Raw genomic sequence first — 27,373 nt, 5'->3', positions numbered from 1 at the left:
CAGACATATCACCATACGATATCACCAACACGGATGATAAATTGAAAGATGCCACGTCAAAATGACGTTAGGAAATCGGACGCAAATTCTCCCAAAGCGCAATTCACAAATTAGCTTCTTGTTACGATAAACGTTAGCATTTGTTGAGGAACTATGTTAGCTACTTAAAAATGTAACGATCGAATGTAAGGTTATTGTTATACCGCAGTATTAGGGTCGAGAAAGGTGAAGATTGCTCGCAAGAAATCGACGATATTTTCTAGGAAAGTGGTCCGGGATCCGAATACAGCGGGTCAGGGTAACGAAGACAAAAATGGTTTTCAGATGTACATTTTGAACAGCTCAACGAACTCGGTGCTTGACGAATAAGTTATACGCTGTACGTGTCTGATAAATACGAGTTACACGATGTTCGATGATTTATGAATGACGAACTCTTTCCAGCGGTCACGCGATGCTTTTCATATTGGTCTTTGGTGTGTGTTTTGGGACAGCGGTTAGCAACGTTGGTAAAGTTTTACTAGCCTTGCGAAATGTTATTTAAGGCAACGCTTTAAAGCGAAGCTAGAAACGTGCAAATACTGATATTGCGATATGAAGTGTTCCTAAGTCAATGATGTTTCTAGGCCATACATATCATTACGTTAACGATAAGAAACACTTTTTTTTGTACCTATTCATAAGTTTTTTAGAGGAAAGCAGTAACTTACTTATTCACTAACCTATGTACTACGTGGCTCGTGGAAATATCTTGAAAACTTTTACGTACATAATTGTGTGTGTTATAAGCAATATTTTGAAATTTCATTAGCATCGTGAGAAGACGCAGGTATCATGATTACGATAAAATTTGAAACTAACCTGAGAATATATGTGAAAGTTACAAAATATTTATTGCAAATACAGGATGTAACAGAACATGTGGCACCCACTCAAGGAACTGATTGCACACCAATGAAAACAATGAAAGAATTTTATATAAACGTGGAGTCTATTGAGTACGGAATATCTATTAAAAATGATGATATATTCAGAATGGGACAAGTTTTTCAACAAACTTGGGAAACACCAGGAATCATTCACAGTTTAACCGCAATGATAAGACGTTTACAAGCTTGCCTTGAAATGCGAATTGGTAACATTGAGTATCTTCTTTTAAGGTAATTGCATAACACAAGATCAAAACGTAAAATTCATTGTATCTCACAAACGAAGATAGATCGAACAGGTTTCTAGCAACTTTCTTCATTGTTTTCAGGCGTAAAATGGCTCCCGCATGTTCTGTCGCGCTCTGCATATATTTAATAAAAACTTAGTATGTAACACGAATAGTCACTTTAAACTTATAATTAGTGTTAAAGATCAGCTCATTGAATACTGAGTGTTATTAAATAGAATATTAAATATTTCATTTATTTTACGACGTATGCGAAGCATATATTCGTATCAAACATTTTGTAATTTCAATGTACATATTCAAATTTGTTTCAAATTTTATGAGTGTAATCATGATGGTGGAGTCTCGTTACAGTGATAATAAAATTTCGAAATATTTCATATAACACACGTGATCTCTTCATTAAAAGTTTCTACAGGCGTGTTTAAATACTTTAGTGAGCAACAGTAAATATATATGGGATATTTATCACCTCACAGGTGAAACGAATTAATAAACAAAATTTTTATTTAACAAAGTTCTGATTTTCCCTGGTATACATATGTATCTAAGCCAAGCAAGAGCCAATGAGAAGAACTTCTGATACCAACTACCGAACAAATACACCTACTTATGTATGTGCATACAGTGTGGGGGAAGTTCAGTCTGGGATTTAGATCAAATCGTCGATCTTCAAGGAAGTTGGAATTAAATTCCGGAAAGTCACGAGTCTCGTACGTTTTCCTCTTATCTACGCTAGATCTGTCTACCACTGAAAAGTATAACACAAGGTAAGAAGTTTCTTTTATCGAATCATCCGCTGTCTGGCACAAACGTTCCAGAGAGGGAAGGCGATAACTATTCTCAGAGTGAACTTCCCTTCTTTCAAACATTCGCAAGCGTACTTCTATCCGTTGCTCTGAATATTCCTGTGTCAACTTAGAGATATCTCTCTTACGAACAAAGAGTAGGTACAGACGTGGCAAAAAAGTAAGAACTGTCTTCCGCTTCTGTTCGGAGAAAGATTTTCATACGGATGTAAAATAAATTGCTATTCGGGTTGAATTGACACGAGAACTTTTTATATTCTTATTTCAGATGTCTTCGAGCTTTTATCTCAAACATTTCCTCCATACTTTCATACGTTTGGATATTCGAACATTGGCTTAGAAATATCTGTTTCGAAGAAGGAAAACAAACGCAAAAGATAGTACATGTCCTTCTGGTTCTATTTACAGTCGTTACATTACGATGCAAAAGTCTACGTACTATATATGTATATCGATATAAAGTATTATAATGAAAACGTTAACTTTGCGAATTTTGTGAAGACGTTATGACAAAAATAACAGAGAAGTAAAAAAATATAAAATACAGAAATTACATACACCTGTTAACATATACATGAGATGATAAGAAGAGTAGGCTTAATATTACAATAATATGTAATGTTAATTATAAATGACAAAATATTAATATATATAACAATATATTTCATTATAATTAATATAATTAGAATACTTACATAACGTCACGTGTACTTACATAAGCATGATCTAAGTACTGCGTGAGTGTATCTCCTTGGTGTTCGAGAAATTAAGCTTGCAATTTCAGATGTAATTCTGTCCCAAGATTTTTACAAGTTCAATTCCTCTTAGAAATATATCAATAATAATTGTATTGATAGGCAGGTGATAAATAATTTTCTGACAAAGTACGTTTCTTGTTTCTAGTCAGATACAGAAAATTCGACAGATGTACGTGTAGACTTTCGTGACTAACTATATGTATGGTAAAATTCTGAAGAATCTGTGCAATTATTTATGATTCACGTAAAATAGACACGTTTTCTATTGATATATCAGCGAACTAATGCTACACTGGCCGACATAGATTACGTTTGTTAACTCGATACGAAACTTGGACTTCCCTACATTCTATGAAGAATGAAAAAGAATTTTCGCTCCGCTATCGAGCTCTTTACAGTCTCCACCCCTCCCGGGCTATCGATTTCTCTTTAAAATGCAAGAGTACTCTGTATCGGTCGATAATAAACGCGAGTGGAGTGCTTTGAATCACACCAGGGATGGAAAAGCGCGGAAGATGGAATGCAAACAATCTTATTGCCTGAAATTTTAATAGAGAAATTTCCATTACTGCAACGCCCGACTCACCTAAAGTGGTCCCAGGAAAGGCACTGCCAAGCATGGGGACGGTAGTTCGTTCTGAAAGCAAATAAAAAGAAAATGTCTAGTAATAATTAATTCTTCTAGTTCTCTGCTATGAGAAACAACACGCTTCTGTTAATACGTGAATTCTTCGAAATTATTTATCTTCGCCCTCGCATTAACACCTGGAAAATATCGCTTCTTGTTGTAAAATACGTTTTCTTTCCTCCTTATTTTTTTATTTCTTTCTTTTTTGCTCTGTCGGCCGTGCTTTTGCGCATTTACAGACAAATAAAGGAGATCGGTTGGTTCGAGTGACATATTTAATTTAAGATACGAAATGGAAGATAAATGTAGCATCCTCTTTAAATACAACAGCCATGAAAATGATTTGCACGTGTTTTGGTATCTAAGGATACTGCGAATCAAAATTTGCAACAATTTCTCATTGCCAGTTTTATTTATATCGCGCCTTCTGTTAGTTTTGTTGTTAATTCATAAATTATTATTATCTACCATAATAAATAGTTATTTTCTCTTTATTCATTTATTTGTTTATTTAGGGATATTAACGATGGTTAAATAGTAAGTTTTCTAGAGTACGAGAAACTTAAAAAGACGTATTTCTTAAATTTTGACTTCGATGGAGCACGTATTGTTTTCCAACTTTTGACCAGTAGTATACATATTATTAAAAATTAATAAAATTATTAATTATTTATATATACATATTACATTGTATAAAACTTAGTATTTGTCAAAGATATACGTTTATACAAATAACTAACCATGAAAATAATTAATTACAACACATAAATATGCAACTATTTTTTATATTCACTATAGTTATATGTAACAAATACATAAAAATATAGCAAGTTTTAAACATTAATCAAAATTCACGCTTCTATATTCTCTTATGATTTTCGAAATTAATAACTAAATAAGGCATTAAAAATTATGATCGTTGAACTTTCCATTGATACAAATTTTAGAATGTTCTTTCATCTTTGTTATAGAAAAAAAAAACGCTTTGAGTAATTTCTAAAATATATGCTGATAAAGTTACTGGATCACTGGTATTGGAATCACGTATGAATATGCAAAAGTTACTTCAACAAACACGATACATAACATACATATATATATATATATATTCTATCGAACAGTAGGGTAGTAGTGTTCGATTCGAAAGTCATTTGAATACTTCAATCGAATGTGTGCTCAAGAGATTTCAAAAACTAACTTTCTGTAAGGAAAGAGATACTTTGTACAGAGGAATTTCATCTTGTTGCTTTACAATTTATTTCTCACATAAAAATATCTCCCTCGTTTGTTTAAATTATGCTTCTATAAGCTATGTTTCGAATAAGATACAACGGTCAACGTGAAATACATTTTGCTAATATTTTTATATTTTCATAGAATATAATTACACATATTCCTGAATTCATTATGTCAGAAAAAAAAGAGAGAAAATTTCATTGGTATTTTTTATTTAATACTTACTATAACATTATCTTAATTCTAAGGTAATCTACTCCTACTTAATCCTTCTCTTGAAGGGATAAAATGGAGAGATTTCCTCCATTTCCTTACAGGAAATGACACACAAACGTTTGCCTTTTTAAATGGATTTTACCCAACCAATTATTGATTAATGGATTACATACAACCAGGGAAAGCTTTCTTTCCATTCTATATAATTAATTTTCAAACTACTTTTTAAAAGGTTTTGTTTAAACTTTATACGCATTTTTCAACCTTCTTTTATACTTTAGAGAATAACATTAGTATATGTAATATACCATCTTTTAGATATTTCCAAATATTATTTTATTTTAATTTACTTTCAGAAGAATTAAGTCAATAGCTGGCTTTGTACAATAGAAATGTTTTAGAGTATGAAAATTTTTCGAATTTTTCTTCAAAACTCATAGCAGTAATAAAAATTGAACGCGAATGTAAGCGATCCAGTTTGTTTACAAAGTACATACGAAGAGATATATTAGCTTGTAGAAAGATACTTTTCGTTATGTAAGGAAAATGTTCCATAAATTATGTCGTTATAATGCTATTTCAGGTCAAAATCACATATCTAGGCTGTGAAGATTTATGAAAATTCAGATTTTTATGGCTAAAACTAAAGTTAAATACGAAGTACAAAGCTCGAGCTACGAATAAAATTAAAGAAATGGAAGCTAGAGACAAATTCGTTATCCTTATAGATATTACGACAAATACATCGAACATCTTGTACATTGTAAAATATCGTATACATTCTACATATTCTTCAACACTACTCTAGCAACTCGAATGAATACTCTGAACACTTGAACCGAACCGTGGTCTAATAACAAATCTTGATTCAAAACCTGCATGAAACAACCTTTCATAGAATGACGCAGAATTTTCACAAATTTCCCTTCTCTCTGCCTCCATTCGGTTTTCAATATCCGACATAATGTTTCGTCGTAAACAATGCGTAGCAATTATTCGCAATTAACGGGGATTTTCAAACTGCAGCTCTAGCCTCGATTACACACACTGGCGCGATATATATCTAGTAATTGCATGCATTTTCAAAAGCACGTATTATTAAAATCGGTTATTCTTATGGAACAGAAACACGATTTGTACTAGCGCGGGCTGCGTGTATAAAGTGCAAACCATAATAACGCGGTCGCGTAGAACGAAAATGAAAAACGCGGTAACAAGCACGATGCAGAAATAAAAAAAAAAAGAAAAACGAGGGAAACGCGAATAAATTCCTTCGGTAAAGCGTTTCACGTAATGGCATTAACTATTTCATGTTTTATGGAGATTTTTATAATTCATCGGCGGGTACAATGCGCGACATCAACAGCTGCGATATTTCGAGCATTAAAACTTCACGCTGCGTGCATCGATTCACGTTTCCGCGAATCGGCCGCGCAAGGGAAAATCGGATTGCGATTCACGTTCAAGCTTGGAAGCACTTGCACGATTATTATACCGTTGACCGAGTTTTCCTTTACCGCCTGTCTTTTTGGTATTCGTGCGACGACACAAAGTATAATTATTAGATTGGGCATGTTTATATAAATTCATGTTTTTATCAATACAACTAAGGAGACAGTATATAAACAGAGACCTATTTCATCCACTAAATATTGCAGCGAGTACATTTGTATATTTTTATTGGTATTTTTATCGTTATATTTTTTGACCTATGTTACTTTTGTTTTTTATTTTGTATATTTTTTAGTTCGTGTACATTTTGTATATTTATGCAACTTTAAATTTCCTATGTAAGCATGAACATCAGCAGTTTGAAAATTTACATTTTTATTGGATGAGTTAAAGGAAGAATAAAACGATTTCAGTGGTTGTATACTATTGTTTATACGAAAATTTCACATACGAATCTTTTTTGTTCTACGTATGTTTTTAAAAAATAACACCGTTAGCACTGTTCTCTTAAATTATATTTAATGAAAACTCCTATTGATAATTCATATTCAACGAATCTATTGATAGCCTTTAACCCTTAAGTAGTATTACTTGTTTTAACCCTCATGTTCTATATTTAAGGCTTCGTATTTTCTCTTTATATTTCTACACTTCCTTTAACGATCTTTCCATGTTCTTGTTAAAACATGAAAAAATTGCTCCAGATGCATATTCTTGAAAAGTGTATACATTTATAACATTCATAAAATCAAATATTCAAGTACTCAAATTATACGCTTTTATTTGTTTGTTCATACACTTTATATCAATAAACAATTATTAATTAAAGTTCTATTAATCTTTTTTGTTAATTTAATTAATTAGTATTAACTAAAGCTCTTGCTCTATGTAATTCTTTCGTAAAGCTCCTGTTTATAATTTACCTAACAACAACCTATATATTCCATATGGTTATCCGAGTATAAATTTTACGTACGAGCGTATAAACGAGCGTATAAATTTTAAAACTGCAACATTTTTTACTTTCTGCGTATATAGATGTTTTTAAAACGGAGATCGATACAAACGTACGGGCTTCAAAAATTTAGAATTATATTTTGATATTTTTGTAACATAAGATATTGTCAAGTATAACACGTAAATAAAAATAAAAATAAGTAAAATGTAAATTGTTAAATATAAATATAAAAGTTGATAGCTGATTGTGAGTACAAGATTTAATTTAAATTGGAAGAAAGGAATATTCAACTGGAATATTTTATTCATTATTTTCGAAAATCAATTTTTCCATTTATCAGTGTTGTTACTTACGTGAACAATACAAATTTTTTTATTATTATTTAATTTGTACTTTACAATTTGTCCAGCTGAATATTTGCTAAATTTTTCTAACTTAATAACAATACAAATGAATACAATATCGAAATCACGTAGTACTATAACATATCAACAATTTGGATCATTAAAACTTTATCCAATGCAATACCATACAAACATAACTTATTTGTTTTATTGAATATTTATACTTCGAATAATCTTTAACACAAATTGCTTTTCGTCGTAAAACCGAACTTATGTTTGTAAAATAGTTCCAAGTATATCTACGTACATCTGTGTAAGTTAATTAACTTTATTGTGTCATAATTCTATTCACAAACGTATGGAATATTTAAATTATTTAACGTTTAATATATATTTTCTTAATAGCGTTCAACACATACCTCTTATAAGAAAAAAGTTAGTTAGAAAACGAACTCATCGTTTACGCTAATCGTTGACATCAGTAGTATCTGTACCGTAATTTAAATTCGAGAAATTAACAATCTATCTCACTTCATCGGATGCCACGCTGTGCGTTCATGACCAACATAAACCTCTTATCTATGTCGTTTTGTTCCAAGAATAAAGGTAGAAGTAGAAAAATAGAAAAATCATGTTAGCTCCGTTGATCTCTTTCTGGCCGCTATAACAATGACACCTGGGTAAGAACAAAGTCGTATCAGTCAGAACTGTCCAAACTTTACTCGCGAGTTAAATGCTTTTCTTTCATCCCCACGAATGACTTTCTATTTCAGAATGGAAATGGAGAAAAAGCGGGAAAGGTCACGTTAATCGTGTTATTCTTTTCGGGTATGTACGAGCAAAAATAAAAATATTATATCTGAATAGGTATTATTATAATGCACACAATTTTTAATTATTAGGTTGTCCTAAAATTGTTTTTTTCAAAATCAAATTTATTAAATCAAAATTGCTTTTATAAGGAAATAATAGATGCGTAACATTTTTTGTTTTATATTATTTTATTAAATTACGTATGATCCATTTCGTTCTATTGCAACAATGAATCTGTTGTGCATCTATTATTTCCTTATAAAACGAAAGAAACTTTTGGGACGATCTAATATCTGAACACTTGTAGCAATGTGTGGTGAATATGTTATGGGTGTTATTGGAAACACTTTGAAATTTCGAGAAGAGCAACGATGGCAATACGAAATTTGAGGTACATAGAGACAAATAGAGGTTTGGAGAAGAACAGTTTCGAACAAAAGATTGTATAATACCAAGTATGATTATACCATCATATATTATTTCTTTATGAAACGAATGAAACTTTTGGGACAGCCTAATATTTAGCTTTAGTGTTCGATATATACTGGCTCACGATATATTTTATTTGCACACTTACCATAGAAAACTTTTACGTCCATATTGTGTGTATTATATAAAACACTTCGAATTTTCATTAGCACTGCAATAAGACACGACTGTCATTATGATACATTCGTATAATATTGTATCATATTTTATTGATAAAATTTGAAACCGATGTAAAAATGTTTATAGAAGTTACAAGATATTTATTACAAATAGATATCTAGTAAAAAGTTAATAATGGTCCCACTGAATACTAAGGCTTATTTATGTAACGGATAATTGACTGTTTAAGTACTGTTGTGTTCTCTGCGAAATATAAACTTGTATTAAATATCTCGCGATTTCCATACACATATATCACAAAGTTCAAGTTGATTTTAAACTTCACTCATATAATCACGATGATCGAATCTTATAACAGATCTGATGAAATTTGAAAATCTTTAATATAACGCACACAATGTATTCGTGACAGCTATCTATTCTAATATTTTCTAATACATTCTAATACTATTCGAATACTTTCGCGAGCCTGTGTATTTAAATCTTACCATTCTTTTTACATTCTATACCTGTTATGAATAAAGAACAGTAGAATTCCATACAACGCCGTGTTAATATCAAAAAATTCTACCATCCTCGTATGAAAGAGAATACCAAATAATATTCAATAGTGAAAATAATACCAAATGAAACATCTGCGAATAAGGAACATACAACTACAGAAAGTGAAAAAAATTCAGCCCACGAACAAAATGTAATAGCATACCAGAAATAATATGGACGGAACTTATTTCTAGATATTTATAATATAAATATTTCAGTGGGAAAATCTTAATTTTACGGGCTTCAATTAATTCTATGCTTATAAAAAAGAAAATCGTGAGTTTCTATTATTTAAAAATAAAATAGATGATACGTTATTTCCTGTTATATTAAAATAAACTTTTTATTTAATACCGACTATGTCTTGGATCCCATGCATCACGAAATTCGTATAGCGCAGCATGTACCTTCCGTATCATAGAAAGTCTTATTGTATTTCAAAATTTGAAGAGAAGAGGGAACACAAGGAGGAATGGAAAAACAGCAGAGCTAAATCTCTTAAAGTCTCCTTCGAACTCTAAACTTTCCTTTTTTTAGAAGCAAAAAAAGAAACAAGATTAAAAACACTGGAAAATATTGGAAAATTGAAAGCCTAGTGAAACGCCATACAATGAAAAACAAGATAGGGATATGTGAAACTGAGTGAGACTGGACGAAAACATGGAAAAAGTTACTTCGTGTTCGCAGTTGTGAACCCGAATGCGTGTTGTGTTCACGTATCGAATCGCACGGATTTATTTTCTTTTCGAAATTGTAATTCCTGATTCTGTTCCTGTTTTCTCATTCAGTCAACTTCGATGGTGCTCTGTTCGTGAGCCTTGCACGCTAATTTAATTGTGAGCAACTAGCGTAATCGATAAACTGGTTATCAACAATTCAATTCCGCTGACTTATTCGTATCGTGCTGTACGCTTTTTGACCAGAATCGTTCCTTTGCAATGAAAAAAGGTTTGACGAAGAATGAATTACTTTCCTAGAACTTTTTGTGTTTAGTAAATAAGTTTTTGCAAGCTTCTAAACAGTTTCTCGCTTTCCCTGAAAAGCTTGTATTCAATAATTCAATTCAATTGCGTATGTAATCAAAAACTAAAGAATCGATCAATCTGCTATTATTAAAAAAAAACAAACGCAAGAAGACACTCATTTCCCTTTCGAGTCAACAATTTTCGAATTGCTACATTGTTTCGTAAAATTGACAATTTTTGTCAATCTTTCAGAGAATCTAAATATTCCCACTGAACTTTCCAGTATCGAACACAATCATTCAACGAATAAAGTTAATATCCCGTCTCTGAATTCCATTTCTACCCACGCGAAGAGAAGAAGAGAAATCAGCATATACAATGTTTCGCTAATGAATTCAGAAGATTACGCGTACGCAGAAACAGAAACAATGCGTAAGATAGGAAAATCGGTGCGGTATTCGAAGCGAGTGCGCAGAGTCGTGTACGTTTCCTTCGACCCAGTGAAATTCATCAAATGCACGTGATTCAGCACAAATTAACGCAAATTAGACTTCGATACGGAGGATACAGAGGTCGATGCGACGCAGCCGCTGACATTCTGCGATTCAGCAAGTTTATATTTCTAGTAGAGGAATCGCGCGCTTATATGTATGCATTTCACCATTGCCAGATCACAAGTGCATCACGTTGTTTGTATGCAACCGGCCTTACCATTTCAGCTAACTGTGTTACAGCTGAAACTCGTACGACGCTACGCAGAATGTTAGATCAGCGTTGGACAGCGCTGTGCATAACACTAGTTTACATCTGCTACGATGTTGGCGATTTTGATCTTGATTTCGCCAGACCATTGCATATTACGTAACTAGCGTCGTTTATGAGTCTGAAGGAATCTGAAGTTAATTAATTTTTGGAAAACTTAATTTTAAATACTCGGCTTGAGATGATGTCTATCATTCGCGATTGAAAGTTTTAGCCAAAAATCGCAGCTGGGAAATAAAGCGTAATTTTTATAGACAAATTACAGATATTAGGATCATCATCAGAAATTTAGCAATCATTAGAAATTTACCGAAGCTTTCAATTAAAAGCTTTACGATAATTATTTAACTTAGAACTGTGGACTACGGAGAGATAAAAGAGTTTATAGTAAGAATCTCATTAAGAATACAAATAAATTTTTTCTTTTCTTGGTTGTGTTTTTCTTTTTCTTAATCGTTGTTCCAACTAATTTTTCTAGAACGTGGCTTTTTATACATCTATAAAAAATTAAAAAATGCAGAAATATATAAGTTACGCATGATGTAGAAAAATATCGCTACCGATCGTCATAGGATTTAGTAAATGAGATAAATTTTAATTTAAGATCTATTTCTTTAAAATTATGTTGTTCAGGTCGTGTACGGTATATTGAAAATGGAAAGAGAAATGCGAGATTATTTGGGGAAGAGAGAAACAGGAGTATTCTTATTCTCGTGTCAGTATCATGAAATTCTATAAGAGATCATTTTTCGAGATGACTTATGGCCTTAGTAAACGTCAATCGATACTTCAAGAGGTCATAAGAAATCTTTATACCTCAATCTATATAACATTACTCTAACCATAATGAAATCTAGGCTCGTGTCTATACATTCCACCCTTTCAACGTCAACAATATCATAAAAGATATTAAATTACAACAAGCTCTCCTTTATTAGATCACGTGCCACCGGAACCTTCTGTTATCTTCTCTTAGCTGAACGTTTCGTTATTCGAATAGGATATTTTCTACTAGAATATTATAAGTAAGCACACACACGCACAATTGATTTCAGTTCATTTTCTTCTATAAAACAAAATCCGCCAATAACGATTCGATATAATTAGTACAATTAACCGAACATTATGCCTCCATTGCGATATTGGCACCGATTGTTATTTGTTGTAATGTGTTATTTGTAACAATTATGTTGTTTGTTATCTGTAGGCTGACTGCAAATTATAACGTTATTCCACAAAATTTGCAACATTCATATAACGTAGTCTACGTTACAATTATATTGCAATCGATCTATCTGGTAGGTAGTACATTTGTATTCAAAGTCATATAACAAGGCATTTCAAAGGACCATCTAGAAGTAGATTGATTAATTAATTAAATAATGGCGTATCTGATGATGAAGGTGTTACAGAGCCATAAATTAGCGATAGAAAAACCAAGGGGATCTAACGAACACCCCGCAGGCTATCGAAACAACGTAGAGAGTGTCCCAGTGTCAGAAAATAGTAACAGCATAGCCATCTCTGACCTGAGCCCCGGCGACACTCCCGGCGATACTCCCTTCATAGGAGCCAAACCCATAATATATAAAAGCTCTCCACTTTCTCTGTTGTAACACTCTGAACCGTCACTCTGTTGGATTCGTACAATAAATTTTACTACTATATCTAAAGTTCAATTCTTTACCTTATTTGTGAAACGTTCGAACTGCGACGCGAGAAGATCACCGGTGATGTGTCGATTTCGTGATTTCTTGTGTCTCCTACGTGACAAAGTTTATTAAGATCATTACGAGATCCAAAAGGAATATAATATCGTATAATTAACACGAGAACTATCGATTTTTAATATTTACTTAAATATATTGCGATTTACAGCAGTATGACAAAGAGGGATAGGTCATATATCTGATGATAGATATTAAATTCCATTTGACATTTAACTAGAACGTGGAAGAAGATTATACAGCGTATTTATAAAAGTTGGTGCCAAACTTTAGCTGTCATCAAAACAAGCAAAAAGATCTTAATAAATGTGGGTTGGAAAACCACTAGTTTCGAAGTTACGAGATGTTTTTGTTACTAGGACATTACCTTTGCAACACATGTTCGATATGTCCTCGTTCGTTTCAACACAGATCGGCTCGTTTTCTCATAAAAGCACGCACATGTTGAAAGGTCCCCTTTATTTCTCTTACCTTTTTGCAACAATTTTCGATTCGTTGTATAAACTCATTTAACGAAGCAACTGCTTTACTATACGCTACTTTTATACACTGAACATTAACTGGAAAACTTAGTTTTAGAAATTAGTTTAGTTTAGGAAGTAAATGAAATCAAGCGATGACGAGTATACACGTCAAAAGCAGGGCAAATGCTGCTATTACAAATTTCACAACAAGATTAAAGCAAAACGGTTATTGGCTTACATTTTTATTCGAAAGAATTACCGATTCATTGTCGATAAAAATATTATTACACGAAATTTCAAAATTGCAACGAAATAATAAAATTCATAAACAAAAAACAATTAAGAAACGATATAAGAAATTCAGTTGACCTTTTCAATGTGGTATTTTTCGAAACAGGATACCGCACAAAGTGGCACTTCACAAATCGTGGCTCCTTACGAATTCCATTCCTTGAACAGACGGCAAATCTTCGAAATGAATTTATTTTTGATGATACAGCTGGTATAAAATTAGGGAAATGTTTTCCGATGAAACGTATAGGTTTTGCAACTGAGCTCGTAATTGGTCGACTAATTTTCAAGTTTCTGTTTGTTGAATTGCATATTCCTCAAAAATTTGTTCAACACATTCCATTAAAAAATTTAATCGACTTTCCTGTTCTTTTCTTTTTACATAATACGTATAAGTTCAAGTACACAACGTCTATAAGATAGAGCAATATTTTCTTATAGTATTTCTATTACATTATACAATATACAATATACAATTCGGGAATACCCGATATAACGAGAAAATAATCAACTGAGTTTGGAAAAAGAAATACATTATACGGGAAATAACCAATATACCGATGAAAATAATCTAATTTTTCTTCATAAAGCAATAAAAAATAAATAAAAGAGACGATAAGAACAATATAAAGTAAATATACCACTAAATGAAACTTTTATTTCTCCTGACTAGAATTTGGACTTTTTATAGTAAATGGTAATTTTTTATACCAATATACGTGTCAAACGCACAGAAAATAATTTTTCTTCAATGCGTATATTCATCAAACACGTTTAACTAGTTAACACTTTTCTGTTCGTTTTGATGAGTACTATAGTACCAGATCTTTTGAAGTTCATCACTAACTTTTACAGACACCCTGTATGTCATGAATTTCTCATAAACATTAAGATGTCTTGACTTACACCGCTATGATTTTTAGCCTACTAAATACTGCACTTAAACACTTTCTTTTATCACGCGTGAGATTCTTTTGTTGGAAGAATTTCACGCGCATATTTGCTGCGATAACGGTCGTTTACCGCGCCCTACGACATATTTTGTAATTCTTTCGTATATTGCAGAGCCAAATAGCGTTGACGACACGTGTTTTCATCAGAGCAATGCGAAAAACGCGGCCACGTGGAAAGAATGCGAGGAGAAATCACCCAAGTTGCACGATATTGGGGAGTTCCCAGCACAATACCGTTTAACAAGTTCGGTTTATCCGTCCGGAGGAAACTTTTGTACACTTAATTTTCGTAGCCAGTGCCTTAAAGACAGAAAACTTTAAATTGGAGAAAAATAGTGGTCCTGCACGTTCTTTCCTAGGGATATATTGCTATTGTGTCGGAGCTAGAAAAGTTTTCCGATACGAACAGGACAACGTTTGCAAATTGAAGTCTAATAACTTCGAAAAGATATCGGTAAACAAACCAGCCAACCTAGTTGAACCTTCGTTCCTCTATTTGTTAATTATTGCATTGTATTCACAATAATTACATTGACAATTGTTTGTTTCAAGGAACAGTTCGGTACGATAAATTCAATGTAAACGATTCGAAGTCCTTTCGCTACCAAATTATTTAATATCTTTATTTATAAATTTATTTATTTGTATTTATTTGTAAATTATATTATGTTTTAATTTCCTTATTTAATTTGTATATCTATTACTTACGAATATTAGATCGATGCATATGAGATATTGTTTTCCTAAAGTTTCAATTAGACAAACCAATACCAGCTATATTAAATGTTTTCCCATTATCAATTTTCAATTACAAGGAAGAAAAAGAAATCTGTTACGTGTATATTCGATATTAAGGAGATTTATTAGAAAAATATCAAAATTCATCGTTATTATTTCATACGTATACACCAGTTTAACTTATGCCATTCATATAAATATTTTGATATTTTTTCAATGTATAAGGATATTTTATAATTGTGACGTAATAATTTTTAACTTATAACTTTTTGAATATGTCCATACTTCAGTAACGAAATTTTTCGCTTAAAAGTATAGAAAGAATTGAATTTTTATTTATAAAATATGTCTACAGAGGATCTCTCTTAAATACGAGAAATTGACAAAATTGAAGTTTTAGAAGGAAGCATAGTGTGATAATAGTCACGTAATTGACGATAATCAAATTTGAAAATTCTATAAAATTGCAGCTTTCGCAACAAACGAATAAGAAATGTTATTAAGTCTAATCAAAAGATTGAAATTGGAATTTCCACATGCACGCAAACTAATTTCTTATGTTAAAGAAAATATTACTAGTAAAATCCATTGTTTTATTGCAACTGCTATTAAGATGTAATAATGAACTTCCAGAATGCCATTTGAAACGAGCATAGGAAAATTGCCCTCGAATATTTTAAATATCATCAATTAAGAATGAAATATTAAAAGACACGTTCTCCGTTTAATTTGGGGAATGCTTTCAGTTGATACGATTTCTGTAATGTGCTCCAGGCTAACATTTCCGTAATACTATCCGAAATACGCAGGAAATTCTGTAATATTCACGAGACACCACGAAATTCAGATTCTGGCGCAACTATTTCAATTTACAAATGCTATTATTCCATCAGTATTGTTGTACCGTTCCTAGAAAGAGATGAAAATGGATGACTAATATGAAACTCCTGTGGACCTAATGCATCTATCATCTCATGCTTAAACCTCTAAACGTACGAACGATGACCATTAAAGTTTTCCAATATAAATCTCTTTGAAGGGATTATCGAATTATGTTGGAAGCAGTTTCTACGTATATTTGTACGTGTTATAGCATACTTATATTCATATGGTTTATAACGTACAAAAATAATTTTTATACGTCTTTTTTAAAGTTTTAGATTCTATTATACTATAACGAAGATAACGAACTACGTATTGATTGGAAAGAGGATGCAATGCAAACGATAGAAAAGAAATATAAGTTGTTTGTCACCACATACGTGTAGAAACGAAAACAACAATTATATTTATTTATTTTGAGACGTCATTTGACATGTCATGCAAGATTTATCTCAATTCTACGATTTACAATTTTTCTGACAATAAATTTAAAAACTCTATTTACGACCTTTATATAGAATAAAGCTACATAACTATGGCAGAATGTAATATTTATAGACAAAGATTAACTGGACAATCCCAAAAAAGTAAACTTTATTTTTCCGAGAAATATCCTTAAATTTTGCAAACTCATAGCGCAGTCAACGATATTCGACACGTATTTCTTTTGTCATAAAATACAAAATTCATCCATTGACACAATTCCATCGCCTCTAATAGTTCTCGAAGTATACTAGCAGATACATTTTCTTCCGCCAATTTTAAAGGTTACGCTCATCCCTTGATTGTGATCGATTGCCGATAAAAAGGATACGTGTCGAGCATTTTTGACTGACCTACGAATCTGCAAATCTTCACCAAAATCAGTGTGACAAATTCACGTACTGTCTCTTGTAGGTATAAGGACGATGATCAAAGTAAAAATGATAATCAGTAACCAAATATATCGACATATTCATATGCTTACAACTTTTCAGAAAAATTATTTTAAGCAACAAAGATAAAAAATTTCCTGTAAAACAATAAATATTCTCTAACCCTGTTATTCTCTTCGGGTCTATATGACCCGAAATAAAACCTATATTTCGAAAAATACTATTAAAGTATAGATAGTGTTTAAGTATTTACTTTCAGTACTCGATATATCTAAATTCTGCTGTTTTTTTTTCTGTATTCTATACTTTTAAGAACCAAAAAAGTTCAAAATTTGGAAAGGAGATATCTGAAGGGATATGATAAACAAGATTGCACCCTTCAATAATTCATACATATTATTTAATAAATCAGAGTGATATTAAACTATTGAATCTGGTTATCACGATACAATAATTGTTAAATAAAAGTTGAACGTAGTTTACCTTCCCGACAGCACAACAACGTAATCAACAAAGTTAGCAAAACCAACCACAAATCGTAACAAGGAACAGTAACCAAAAATCCAGAACTCGAGTAAATATCGTTAGAAAGGGCCACTTGGTTAGACTAGCTAGTTATTCAATTTCCAGCGCAGTTTTATGTTAGCCTAATCAGAAGAACGTCACAGCGCCGCATCGTCAGGTGAATGGCTAAAAAGAGGCGTTTCGACGAGGGTTTGAATTTTTGATCAAATTAATTACGCGATCCCTGCCAGTGTAGCGAGCTTAAACCACGAAAGGATAAATTATTGACCATTTGCCCGCGGTAGTAAGTAAGGACCGAATAGACTAGAATTTTCCCGTCAACTTGAAACAGTGAATAAATCCTTGCATGGTCAGCCATGCACGACTGGTTCGTGTAACTTCTGGTCCGTACTTTTTGCCACGGCGTTTTGTCCGTCTTCCCCTTTTGCACGCGCTGAAAGACCAAAAGAACAAACCGTCGCTTCATCCGTGTCGTGCATACTTCATGTGGAAACAGGTGGAATTGAGGGTGAAACACGAATGAAGACTCTATTGACAGAGACTCGTTGACGACTCGTTGATCGGCTTCCATACGAGTAAATACAGGCACATGTATGTATATGAAGTCACTTCATAAGTAATACGTCGTATATCGTTTTTCGTATATTAAATGAAAAAGAAAAAAAAAACGAATTATGTATTGGTAATTAATTAATGATGAATTTGTCCTTATATTTTTAACTTTTTAACTCTTTACCTTTTTCCATGAAGTTATGTACTGTATATACAAATTTGTGTACTAAATTATGTACTGTATACCAATTGTATAAAACTTCGATTGTAGTAATTTTTGTGATTTCAAACTCAGCTTTCAAGTGACGCTATTTATGAAATGATCTAACAGTTTAATACGCATTGGTTTGACAACTAAGTGATTGCGGATTTTATCATTAGGTGGTATTGACAAAATCCGCAATCACTTAGTTGCCAAGCCAATATATAAGTTACAGATGAAAAATTTGTAAAGAGGGGAGATTTCGATTCTTTCCCAGACAGGTAGTTAGATTTTTCAGATCTTTATAAAACTTTGCCATAGTAGTAATGTTTCATCTTAATATTCGAGAGTTTGCATCTTCAAATTTATAAGAATATTAAATTGAACAGCAAATAACTGTTTGATTTCTAACGTTCTGATAACGAATATGGCTCTGTTTAGACGTTTGTGTTGCGAGCAACTCTCAAAAACAAAAATTTAGTAATTAAAAATTATTATTTGTCTTTTACTTTTTTAAATTTATTTCAGCAATGTTAAAATTAGGCTGAGTTTAAATCGAGTGTTTTAGTATCGCGACAAATGTACAAAAGTATACGTGCTACATACATACGTAGAATTTGTGAATAATATTGCTTCATTTTGTAAATTAAAATTTAAGTAAATTATACATGGAACTCTTGTTTGTTACATTTGGAGTACAAGCTGTATTACTGCGCGTATGATTAAATGTTATAACGGAAGGGGTTAAAGGCATTTCATGTAAGTATACTTGATAACATCGATATATTTGCATGTTTCCTTGGTGTTATCGTATCAGACGTATAATAACAGAGAAATAAAGTTTATTTTTGGGATACGCTGAAACTAGAAATTAGAAAGTCAAATTAGGCGTAAACATATGCACAAATTCACACAACAAAATTGGATAATAATCAAACTAACGACATATCAAATATATGTAAATAGAACCGTACGAAATTTTTAAGAATATACAGAAAAAGGAAACGAGGATAAATAATAAAGTAAATCAAAATTTTAATCTGGTCACATCTTTCTCACAAAACCATCCAACGAAGCTTTAATAATTTATATTAACTTTATATTAATAATTAATAAATATAACCTTTTTCACGAGACAAGGAAATTCGATCCTGAAAAACCCTAAAGTCTCGTTTCTTTATAAATCACGTTTGACGATTTAAATCCAGATTTTTTGGATAGACACGTAGTTTAAAAAGTGAACCGCGTTTAAAGTCAACGATAAGAAAACTTCTCGACCGATTAAAAATACGTAGATAAAATAGGATAAATTAAAAAAGTAGTAAAAACGAAAACAGTAACATAGTCGATGTGTTCTGATCAAACAGAAATTAAAAATACAGACAGGATATTCTTATCCAAGTTGTACTTTGCCAATATCAATTATTTAGGAGCCAATGTAATGTTTACAGTATATTAAACTAAAAAGTTTATTTTTAACCAAGAATCACGCATAGTAAGGAATAAAAATGGAAAAAAGATGGAAAACAGAGGGAATGTGAAATCGTATCGTATGCATCTATTAACGTAAAAAGCCCGGAGCGAGCTCTCTATACGAAAGAAGTTGAATTATTCATAAATGTTTCTGGTACGTAACGGCATCGATAAAAGGAGAGGAAAGCTGATAAAACAGAAAAGAAGTCGACATTTTTCCCCTATTTTCATATCTTATCAACCGACTGTGCCCAACGTAGCTTTGAATACATTTCATCGACTTCGGCTAAGAAGACTGCAACGAGCTTCTGTAATTTGCAAGCTATTCGAATTTTATCATCCCTCCCTTACGCTTACGGCAAACCTTCGACTAGCTACTGAATATGTATATCGTCTATCTTTTCCACCCATTAGCCAATGCGTCTTTCGAAAATCAAACGATTTCCATCGAATCCCAACGACGAAAAAGTGATATTAACAATTTACATAGCTTAGAAGCATGACAATTTTAGGATCGGACAAGCTAAGTTTGAATATTAGTTTCGAAGTTTGATTTCATTAGACATTGTTTTAATTAAATAGGTATTAATTTGTTTATTAATGTCACATCAACCTCTAAGGGTATTAGCAACACGTGACATAATTTACACGAGTGTCACAATGTTTTACATTTTATTACAAAATTACATTGCATTATATATTTTTATTATAAAAAGCTAATTGTATTATTAACACTGGGCCTACCGATAGTTAACACGAAGCTATTTCTACCAAAACCAGTCAAAATGACTGGTCTTTAAAAAATACGTAGTAATAGAATATTTGCATATTTATTGATTTATTACTTTCTTACAGAAGGAATACCATGTTATGTGGTACATGTTCGGTATTATTAATCCATCTGGGACCATGATCCCTAAATGAGGGTTGACACATTTGTAAAATTATTGAGCCAGTCATTTTGACTGGTGTGGCATTTTTTAGCATTAGCATCTAGCGATCCAGCGATCGATCAGGAAATTTCCTGATAACTGATATCATTATACCGAATTATACGCAGTAAAAATTTGAAAACCGTGTGGGAAGTTGTACAAAACGAGGAAACTGGTTAATCGGGGTTCGATAAACAGATTGCAGGACCCTTTTACACTTTGATATGTACCAGTCATTTTGGCTGGTATTGATATAAGTAGCCTTGATACAAAATTATTTTCAGTTTAAATACATAAAAAAGAAAATGAAATTCATTATATTGTTCTTTTAGTTATCGTTGCGAAAGTAATTACATCATTGCAGAAAAAAACTATAACATGAAGTAGAAATTTTAAAATAAAATTGTAAAGCCAGTCAATTTGACTGTGTGGTAGTTCTGGTGTTATATAAAAGCACGCTCATATTAGATCTTAGAGTATAACGAATTTTTCTTCGAACAGTCAATTAGTTGCTGCGTGTGTGCTAGTTTTATCAACGTTTCCCGAATATCAATATCAGTTGCACACCTCGAATTATCCAATTGCGTAATAAATATCGTAATTGGGATATTACATTCTTCGTGTACTTTTGGTGATTTATCCGTTAGGAGTCAATGCGTTATGGTCTAATTAATTCTAAGTCCAGTCATGATCATTTGATCTTTTGTATTTAGTTTATTGCCTTGAATTTTATAATGAAAGTAATGAATTAGTTCGTGCATATCCGAAGTTTTGGTTTCCCAAATGGAGTTCCATTAGAAATTAACAATTCTGTTCATATTGTTTTAATTAAACGATCCATAATTATTGCGAATGTTTATGTAAACTTGTTTTTTTCTGGATATAATTAACCTTTGAATACATACAGTGTTTATCCATATATAAATACGTATTTGATTCACAGTTCATTATTACGATAAATTGTACATTTCATGCATAAATATATCGTACCTACATTTATTATTATAAACTACAATTCATGCTATTAAATATGAAGCATAGCCATTCTATATTTGCGTTATAATCTTTGCGTGCTAATCCGAAAATCTCACAGTTAATCGTAGCTATTACCTTCTCTTATATTTCAAATATGATTACAGTACACTAAAATGTGGTGAAAATTGTATACAACTAACAAGGTGAACAATTTATTCTATTTCCACAAGAATTAATTTTCGATTTGCTCATACGCTCTACATATACACATATAGTCAACTGATAACAAACTGTTTTTACAAATAAAAAGGACATAAAGCGAGAATACAAATTTTTGAAACTATTCTTTTATTACTTTATAACACATAAATTGGGAAATTGAAAGGAAGATGTCAAGAAATGGATAGTCTTGAAAAATTTCTGCAAGACATTTAAGAGCATTTCTCAAGTAACAAAGAATGTTCTTAGCGTTTATCCGAAATGTGATGGGAAAGTTGAGAAGAACGAGTGTAAAGATGAAAAAGTAGCAGCGGTAAGCCTTATCCATACGTTACACTTAATCTTCGTTCTGTTCAAATTCTGATCCAGCTACAGAATAATTGTCCATCTGTATCGACATATTAATTCTTCGGAAATTCCGCTGATAAATCACTTGAAGTTCGAAATTGAGTAGATCTGAAGTATCGCCGGATTGTTGTTACGTGAGAACAATAGCCAACAACAATCTTGTGGTACTTGAAATTTGTTCGATTCTAAACTTTCAATCGATTTACCGGCAGAATGTCTAAAAATTATTTCATAGATGGATCAGTATCTGAAGAAAATGAAGATTAAGTGTAACGTGTAGGTTTGACCGCTGCCACTTTTTCATCCTGGCACTCATTTTTTTCAGCATTCCCATCTCATCTCGGATAAATGCCAGTAACATTTTCTGTTCCTTGAGAGACGTTGTTATATGTGTGAATTTTTCGCTCGCAAGCAGACCCAAAAGTGGCCATTTTTTAACATTCTCCTTTCATAATGTACGTAAGAAAATCATACATTTAAAAGTTGAATACGTGAAAGATTTGTTTCCAGATGAAGATTTGTTTCATCCTTTAAGATTAGAGATCTCTCAACGTTACAGTTCACAGTAAGAAGTAAAAGTGAACACACGTGCTTTATTGAAACGGAATAATTTTCTTAAGACGACCAAACTTACTTGATATCTTTCAGAAGTTAGAAAAACTGGCTCAAACATGTGATAAACATTTTGAAGAAAGTGAAATTTGTCGGCATCACGAAGAAACAGATAAATGTTACTTTTTTACAACATTTTTATCTGGGCCTATAATGAAAATTAGGACAACGAATTGGTACCAGTTATGTACCTATGTTCTGAAAATTTTATCGAAATCAGTTAATGTTGTTACGAACTGCAAACGGTTAAAAACGGATGAAAATTACAGTTTTCGCAACTTCCGGTCTAAAATCTAAAGATTATTATGTCTTTCGTCGCCTGTTTCCGTTTCAAACGATTTCGACAAAACTCTCAACATGTAGCCACATAATTGGCATAAATCATCAAAATGTGTTGTTTAATTTTCACTACAGGCCCAGATAAAAATGTTGCAAAAACCAATTGCAATTCCTTCAACACTTTTCTCGCATATCATCTAGTAAACTAATCCTCGAAATTTCTCAGAACGAATCAAGTGATTGATTTTGATTAAATTTGAAAAAAAGTTATTCTGTCTTGAAGGACGTGTTCCCATCTTAATGCATTCTAAACCCTTCAACGCATTTAATATTCTCATAAATGCATAAATATCTGCGATTTAATTATGTCACAGTTCGTGCGAGACCAGCAAGTGTCCTAATGCTTATGAATGAAGGTAGTTCACAGAGAAAGTTTATCGCATAGATCATCTGGTTAGTAGATATAAATCTTTCCTCGCAGAGCATCGATCAAGCCCGGGACAGAATTTATATCCTAACGATTACACGTGAAGACGCAAACTGGACGAATTTATTCTTCAGCTCTTCCCCTGGCTCAGAGGTATGCCTTTGAAGCATTTTTCAGAAGAAGTGACATAAGTTAGCAATGAAATCGGTCACTTTTTCCACTTTAATTAATAATCAACGTTAGCTTTTTGACACAGGTAATTCCTCAAATATTTTATACCTTTTATATCCAAATTACAGACTCTGGCATCTTGTGCATTTATTGTATATTGGATTATATTTGTCGGATAAGTCAAACTTCTTTTTTAGTACGAATTGCAAACTCTTTTTTTTAATCACCTTGCAATAATACAACTAGTCGAAATATGCACTATTTTGTTCAATAATCTTCTGGCGTGTACGAGCTGGTGACATTATTCTATCAGTATACAGTTTCTGTTATTTTTGAGTAAAAACGTGACCTCGGAAAGGTTAAGGATTGGCCGATAAAGCAATATTTACATATTTATTCAATTGTTCAATATTTCTTCGATAAGTGAAGAAATTTTTCAATACGAATATACAATAAGTTCCTTCGTTCTTATGCATTTAGTTTTACTATTATGGGACCTTCAAATGGTAAATATTCTAAATTTAAATGTTTTATACGAAGCATAATTATTTGTTGCAAATGCAATATATATGTTTATTCTGTGTATTTTATCAAATATCAATTAATCATATTAAGCAGAACAGAATTTCAGAAAGTCTATTCTAATAATCGAATTTTTCAGATAACCGAATAACTTCGTTTTCAGGCTAGAGTAGATCATTTACTTCGAACTATGTCATAAACATAATCATTAAAATGAAAACACACGTAATAATGTCTCAGCTTTTCTTACAACGACATCATGCTCTAGTCTTTTATTAATTAATGTTCAGATACGCTCGATAATAATTAATATTTTCATAATTGAAGTTGCTCTGTGCACCTAAACTACTGCTTTAACCATTGTGTTCATTTCATGAAAGCAAAAATGGATGAAGCGTAATTTTTTGTATCAGTCATCTCCATATTTCACACTAATATCCATCCAAAGCACATTAACGTTAAAAGTGCACGTGGCACATCCTACACGGCGACCTTTGTACAGATAAAATTTAAATCAATTTCTGTGTGCCAAAGAAAATATAAAATTCCTGCAGTGCTGTTCTTTAAAAAAAAAGTATTCGATATTTAAAACAATTCATGCGAAAATTCAAGAAAAAAATATAATTATCATAATAATTAAATGAACTTTTGTCAGCCAAGTTCATTTAACGACGAAATGGTTGGTTATTAACCAAGTAATTAGCTAAATTAGCCGGCTGATGTTATGCTTCTACAATCAGCCTTCTATTCAGAATATGTAGATTTAGATCTTCTGAATTGCAGAACTAATTTCCTAATTAAAGACTGTGAGTTTCAGAAATAGAAAACTAAGAAATCCCAGACTTTGCGAAATTAGCTTAAACGTGAATTGGTTCTGATTTATGGTGAATAATATCGTTGAAAGCGTTTGTATAAAATATTCGGAAGAAAAATTATGAAGTAAAATACTACGCATACTATATAGGATATATAATGTATGTATAATGTATGTATAATACACGATAATAAATTAGCATGTTAAAAAATATTTATAATCTTGCTGGTTTTGAAAAGAATGAAACAACATAATTAACAGAGAATTAAAACATAATTATAACACGAGTAGGAAATTCAACATAAACTAATTATTTTAATTAATTGAATTAATTAATCTAAGTACATAATATACGTACGTTAATTTATTATCTATCTTTTGACGATGCAAAATTATTTAATAACTTATAAACAACGTGAAAGTTTCCTATTATAATTTATAATATCTTTTTGTTTCTTCTAGAATAATTTTGAACCAGTCTATTAATTATATAATTTTATAGTGACTTTTATCTTAATAAATAAGTTTCAAATCATCATATTTCACATTGCATACATCTTTAAAAATGTACAAATAACATAATTTCAACTACGCTACCGCTTCTAAATATATTTACAAAATTGAAAATTTGCAATCGTATGAAAAATATCTTGTTAGACAGACTTTTTACTCCTTTTCTTTTAACAACAAACGAACTAAGAATTTTAAACGCTATTCAATGAAAATCTACATCCAAAACAAATAAGTAGAATAAATGAAAATTCCAGTCTTCTTCTTGCCACTATCGTGCAAAGATTATCACATAGAAAAAAAATAGAGCAATTCGTATCGGACCGCATAAAGCAAACAAGATCAGTCCTCAAAACATCTCAAAGTACAAACCCAAACGTGAATATGAAAAAACGCAGCCTCTTCGCGCCTCCTAACATCCAACGGTAACACGTTTTTGCAACAAGTTCCTCAAGAAAGCAGTATCCCTCTCGCGTGTGCTGGCAAATCGAACGATCACCGCGTTGATCAAATTATCATGAAACAAGTGAAATCCCGACGGAGAACATCATTGAATTACATTAAATTGCTCGGCGAAAAAATTCTCCGACGATCGAACTGGGTGCGCATTTAGCAGCTTGCGACTCCTTCGATCGATCGAGAAAGGAGAAAGCAACGACGCACTTACACAGCTAGCAGTGACACAATGCCATTCGTTATTCAAAGTGCTTCTCCCTTCAGCTCATATTAATTTAAAACGCTCGCTTAAGGTCGTAAGGGATGGTAAATTTACTCTCTGTTTTATTTCCCTTTCTTTTTTAGCTCGGTCGACTCCGCTAATAGAGCTGCCTTTCTACACGAGGCATCTAGTGGCTAGAGTCGTATCCGACGTTCGAGTTTCTCTCTGTTGCACAGCCACAGGCGGAAGAGAAAGGAAAACGCGGCGAAAAATCTGAATGCGCGACCTCACCAAGCCAGAACCAAGGCATAATTACGAAAACGCATTTATGAGCCGACGCGTATGAACGTTATAGAAATATGGGACCAGGGAAAAAACGTTAAAGCCTGGCATCGACATCGGAAAATTATTTTCTCAGCGACATTCCGATACATCGGGCATCGACCGTCTGAAAAGCCTCTGGCTGCGCGTTTGAATTCGTATTTCCTAGCGCGAGCAATATTTGATAAAAAATGGAAAATGAAATATGGCTTTTTAGAAGTAATGCTAGTTTGCTCGGGGAAACGGTTTATGCTAAATTATTTAAGTCTACAAATATTGTATATTTATCTAAATATAATAGGTGCACATAAGAATATTAATGAAAGATGATAATACATTTTTATATTAAGATTGGAATATAATATTCATATTTGGATAAATGGTGCTTATATTAAAATATATACATATGTGAGGATTGTATATATATTTAACAACACAGGACAATTGTCTATTGACCTCCTTCTCACTTTTATCAAATATTTCTCTTTTATCACTTTTATCAAAATATTTGTCTATTTTGTTACTCGTCAAAGTTTTACTCCTAACTTATGTTGATTCCATAATCATGTTCATTTAAACCGAATGTATCTATTTAATAACATATTAGTAACACAAAATGGCATCTATGATAAA

General features: G+C 31.9%; 2 protein-coding genes across 5 annotated transcripts in view; one reads left to right on the top strand and one right to left on the bottom strand.

The window, feature by feature from the left end:
• LOC132904506 (beta-1,4-galactosyltransferase galt-1) overlaps positions 1 to 27,373 on the bottom strand; it is a 149,959-nt gene that overhangs the window by 66,676 nt on the left and 55,910 nt on the right. Inside the window, exon 2 of one of the 2 annotated variants that reach the window (XM_060955071.1) lies at positions 3,331 to 3,381. The exons of the other annotated variant lie outside the window; for it this stretch is intronic. The gene's annotated coding sequence lies outside the window, so the exon portion shown is untranslated. The remainder of the gene's footprint in view (positions 1 to 3,330; positions 3,382 to 27,373) is intronic. 2 annotated transcript variants of the gene reach the window in all.
• On the top strand, positions 571 to 27,226 carry LOC132904509 (uncharacterized). Of its 3 annotated transcripts, none has more exons than XR_009657610.1 (4): positions 571 to 829; positions 907 to 1,160; positions 1,259 to 1,791; positions 26,563 to 27,226. XR_009657610.1 is itself a non-coding variant. In XM_060955075.1 (2 exons), the coding sequence occupies exons 1-2, from the start codon at positions 835 to 837 to the stop codon at positions 1,314 to 1,316; spliced, it is 384 nt and encodes a 127-aa protein (XP_060811058.1). In that variant the 5' UTR covers positions 571 to 834; the 3' UTR covers positions 1,317 to 2,267. The 3 variants fall into 3 exon arrangements, 1 of the variants encoding a protein (XP_060811058.1); XR_009657609.1 differs by having other exon boundaries at positions 1,259 to 1,947; positions 26,563 to 27,225; XM_060955075.1 differs by lacking the exon at positions 26,563 to 27,226 and having other exon boundaries at positions 571 to 1,160; positions 1,259 to 2,267.

The sequence above is a fragment of the Bombus pascuorum genome, chromosome 2 (genome assembly GCF_905332965.1).
Source record: "Bombus pascuorum chromosome 2, iyBomPasc1.1, whole genome shotgun sequence".
NCBI lineage: Eukaryota > Metazoa > Arthropoda > Insecta > Hymenoptera > Apidae > Bombus > Bombus pascuorum.
This window is presented reverse-complemented; position numbering and strand designations above follow the sequence as displayed.

Excerpts from the sequence above, each read along its gene's own strand:
- LOC132904509 (XM_060955075.1), top strand. The coding sequence starts at position 835 with ATGATTACGATAAAATTTGAAACTAACCTGAGAATATATGTGAAAGTT. Across the intron at positions 1,161-1,258 it reads ATTGAGTATCTTCTTTTAAG|GCGTAAAATGGCTCCCGCAT; the intron begins GTAATTGCATAA and ends CATTGTTTTCAG.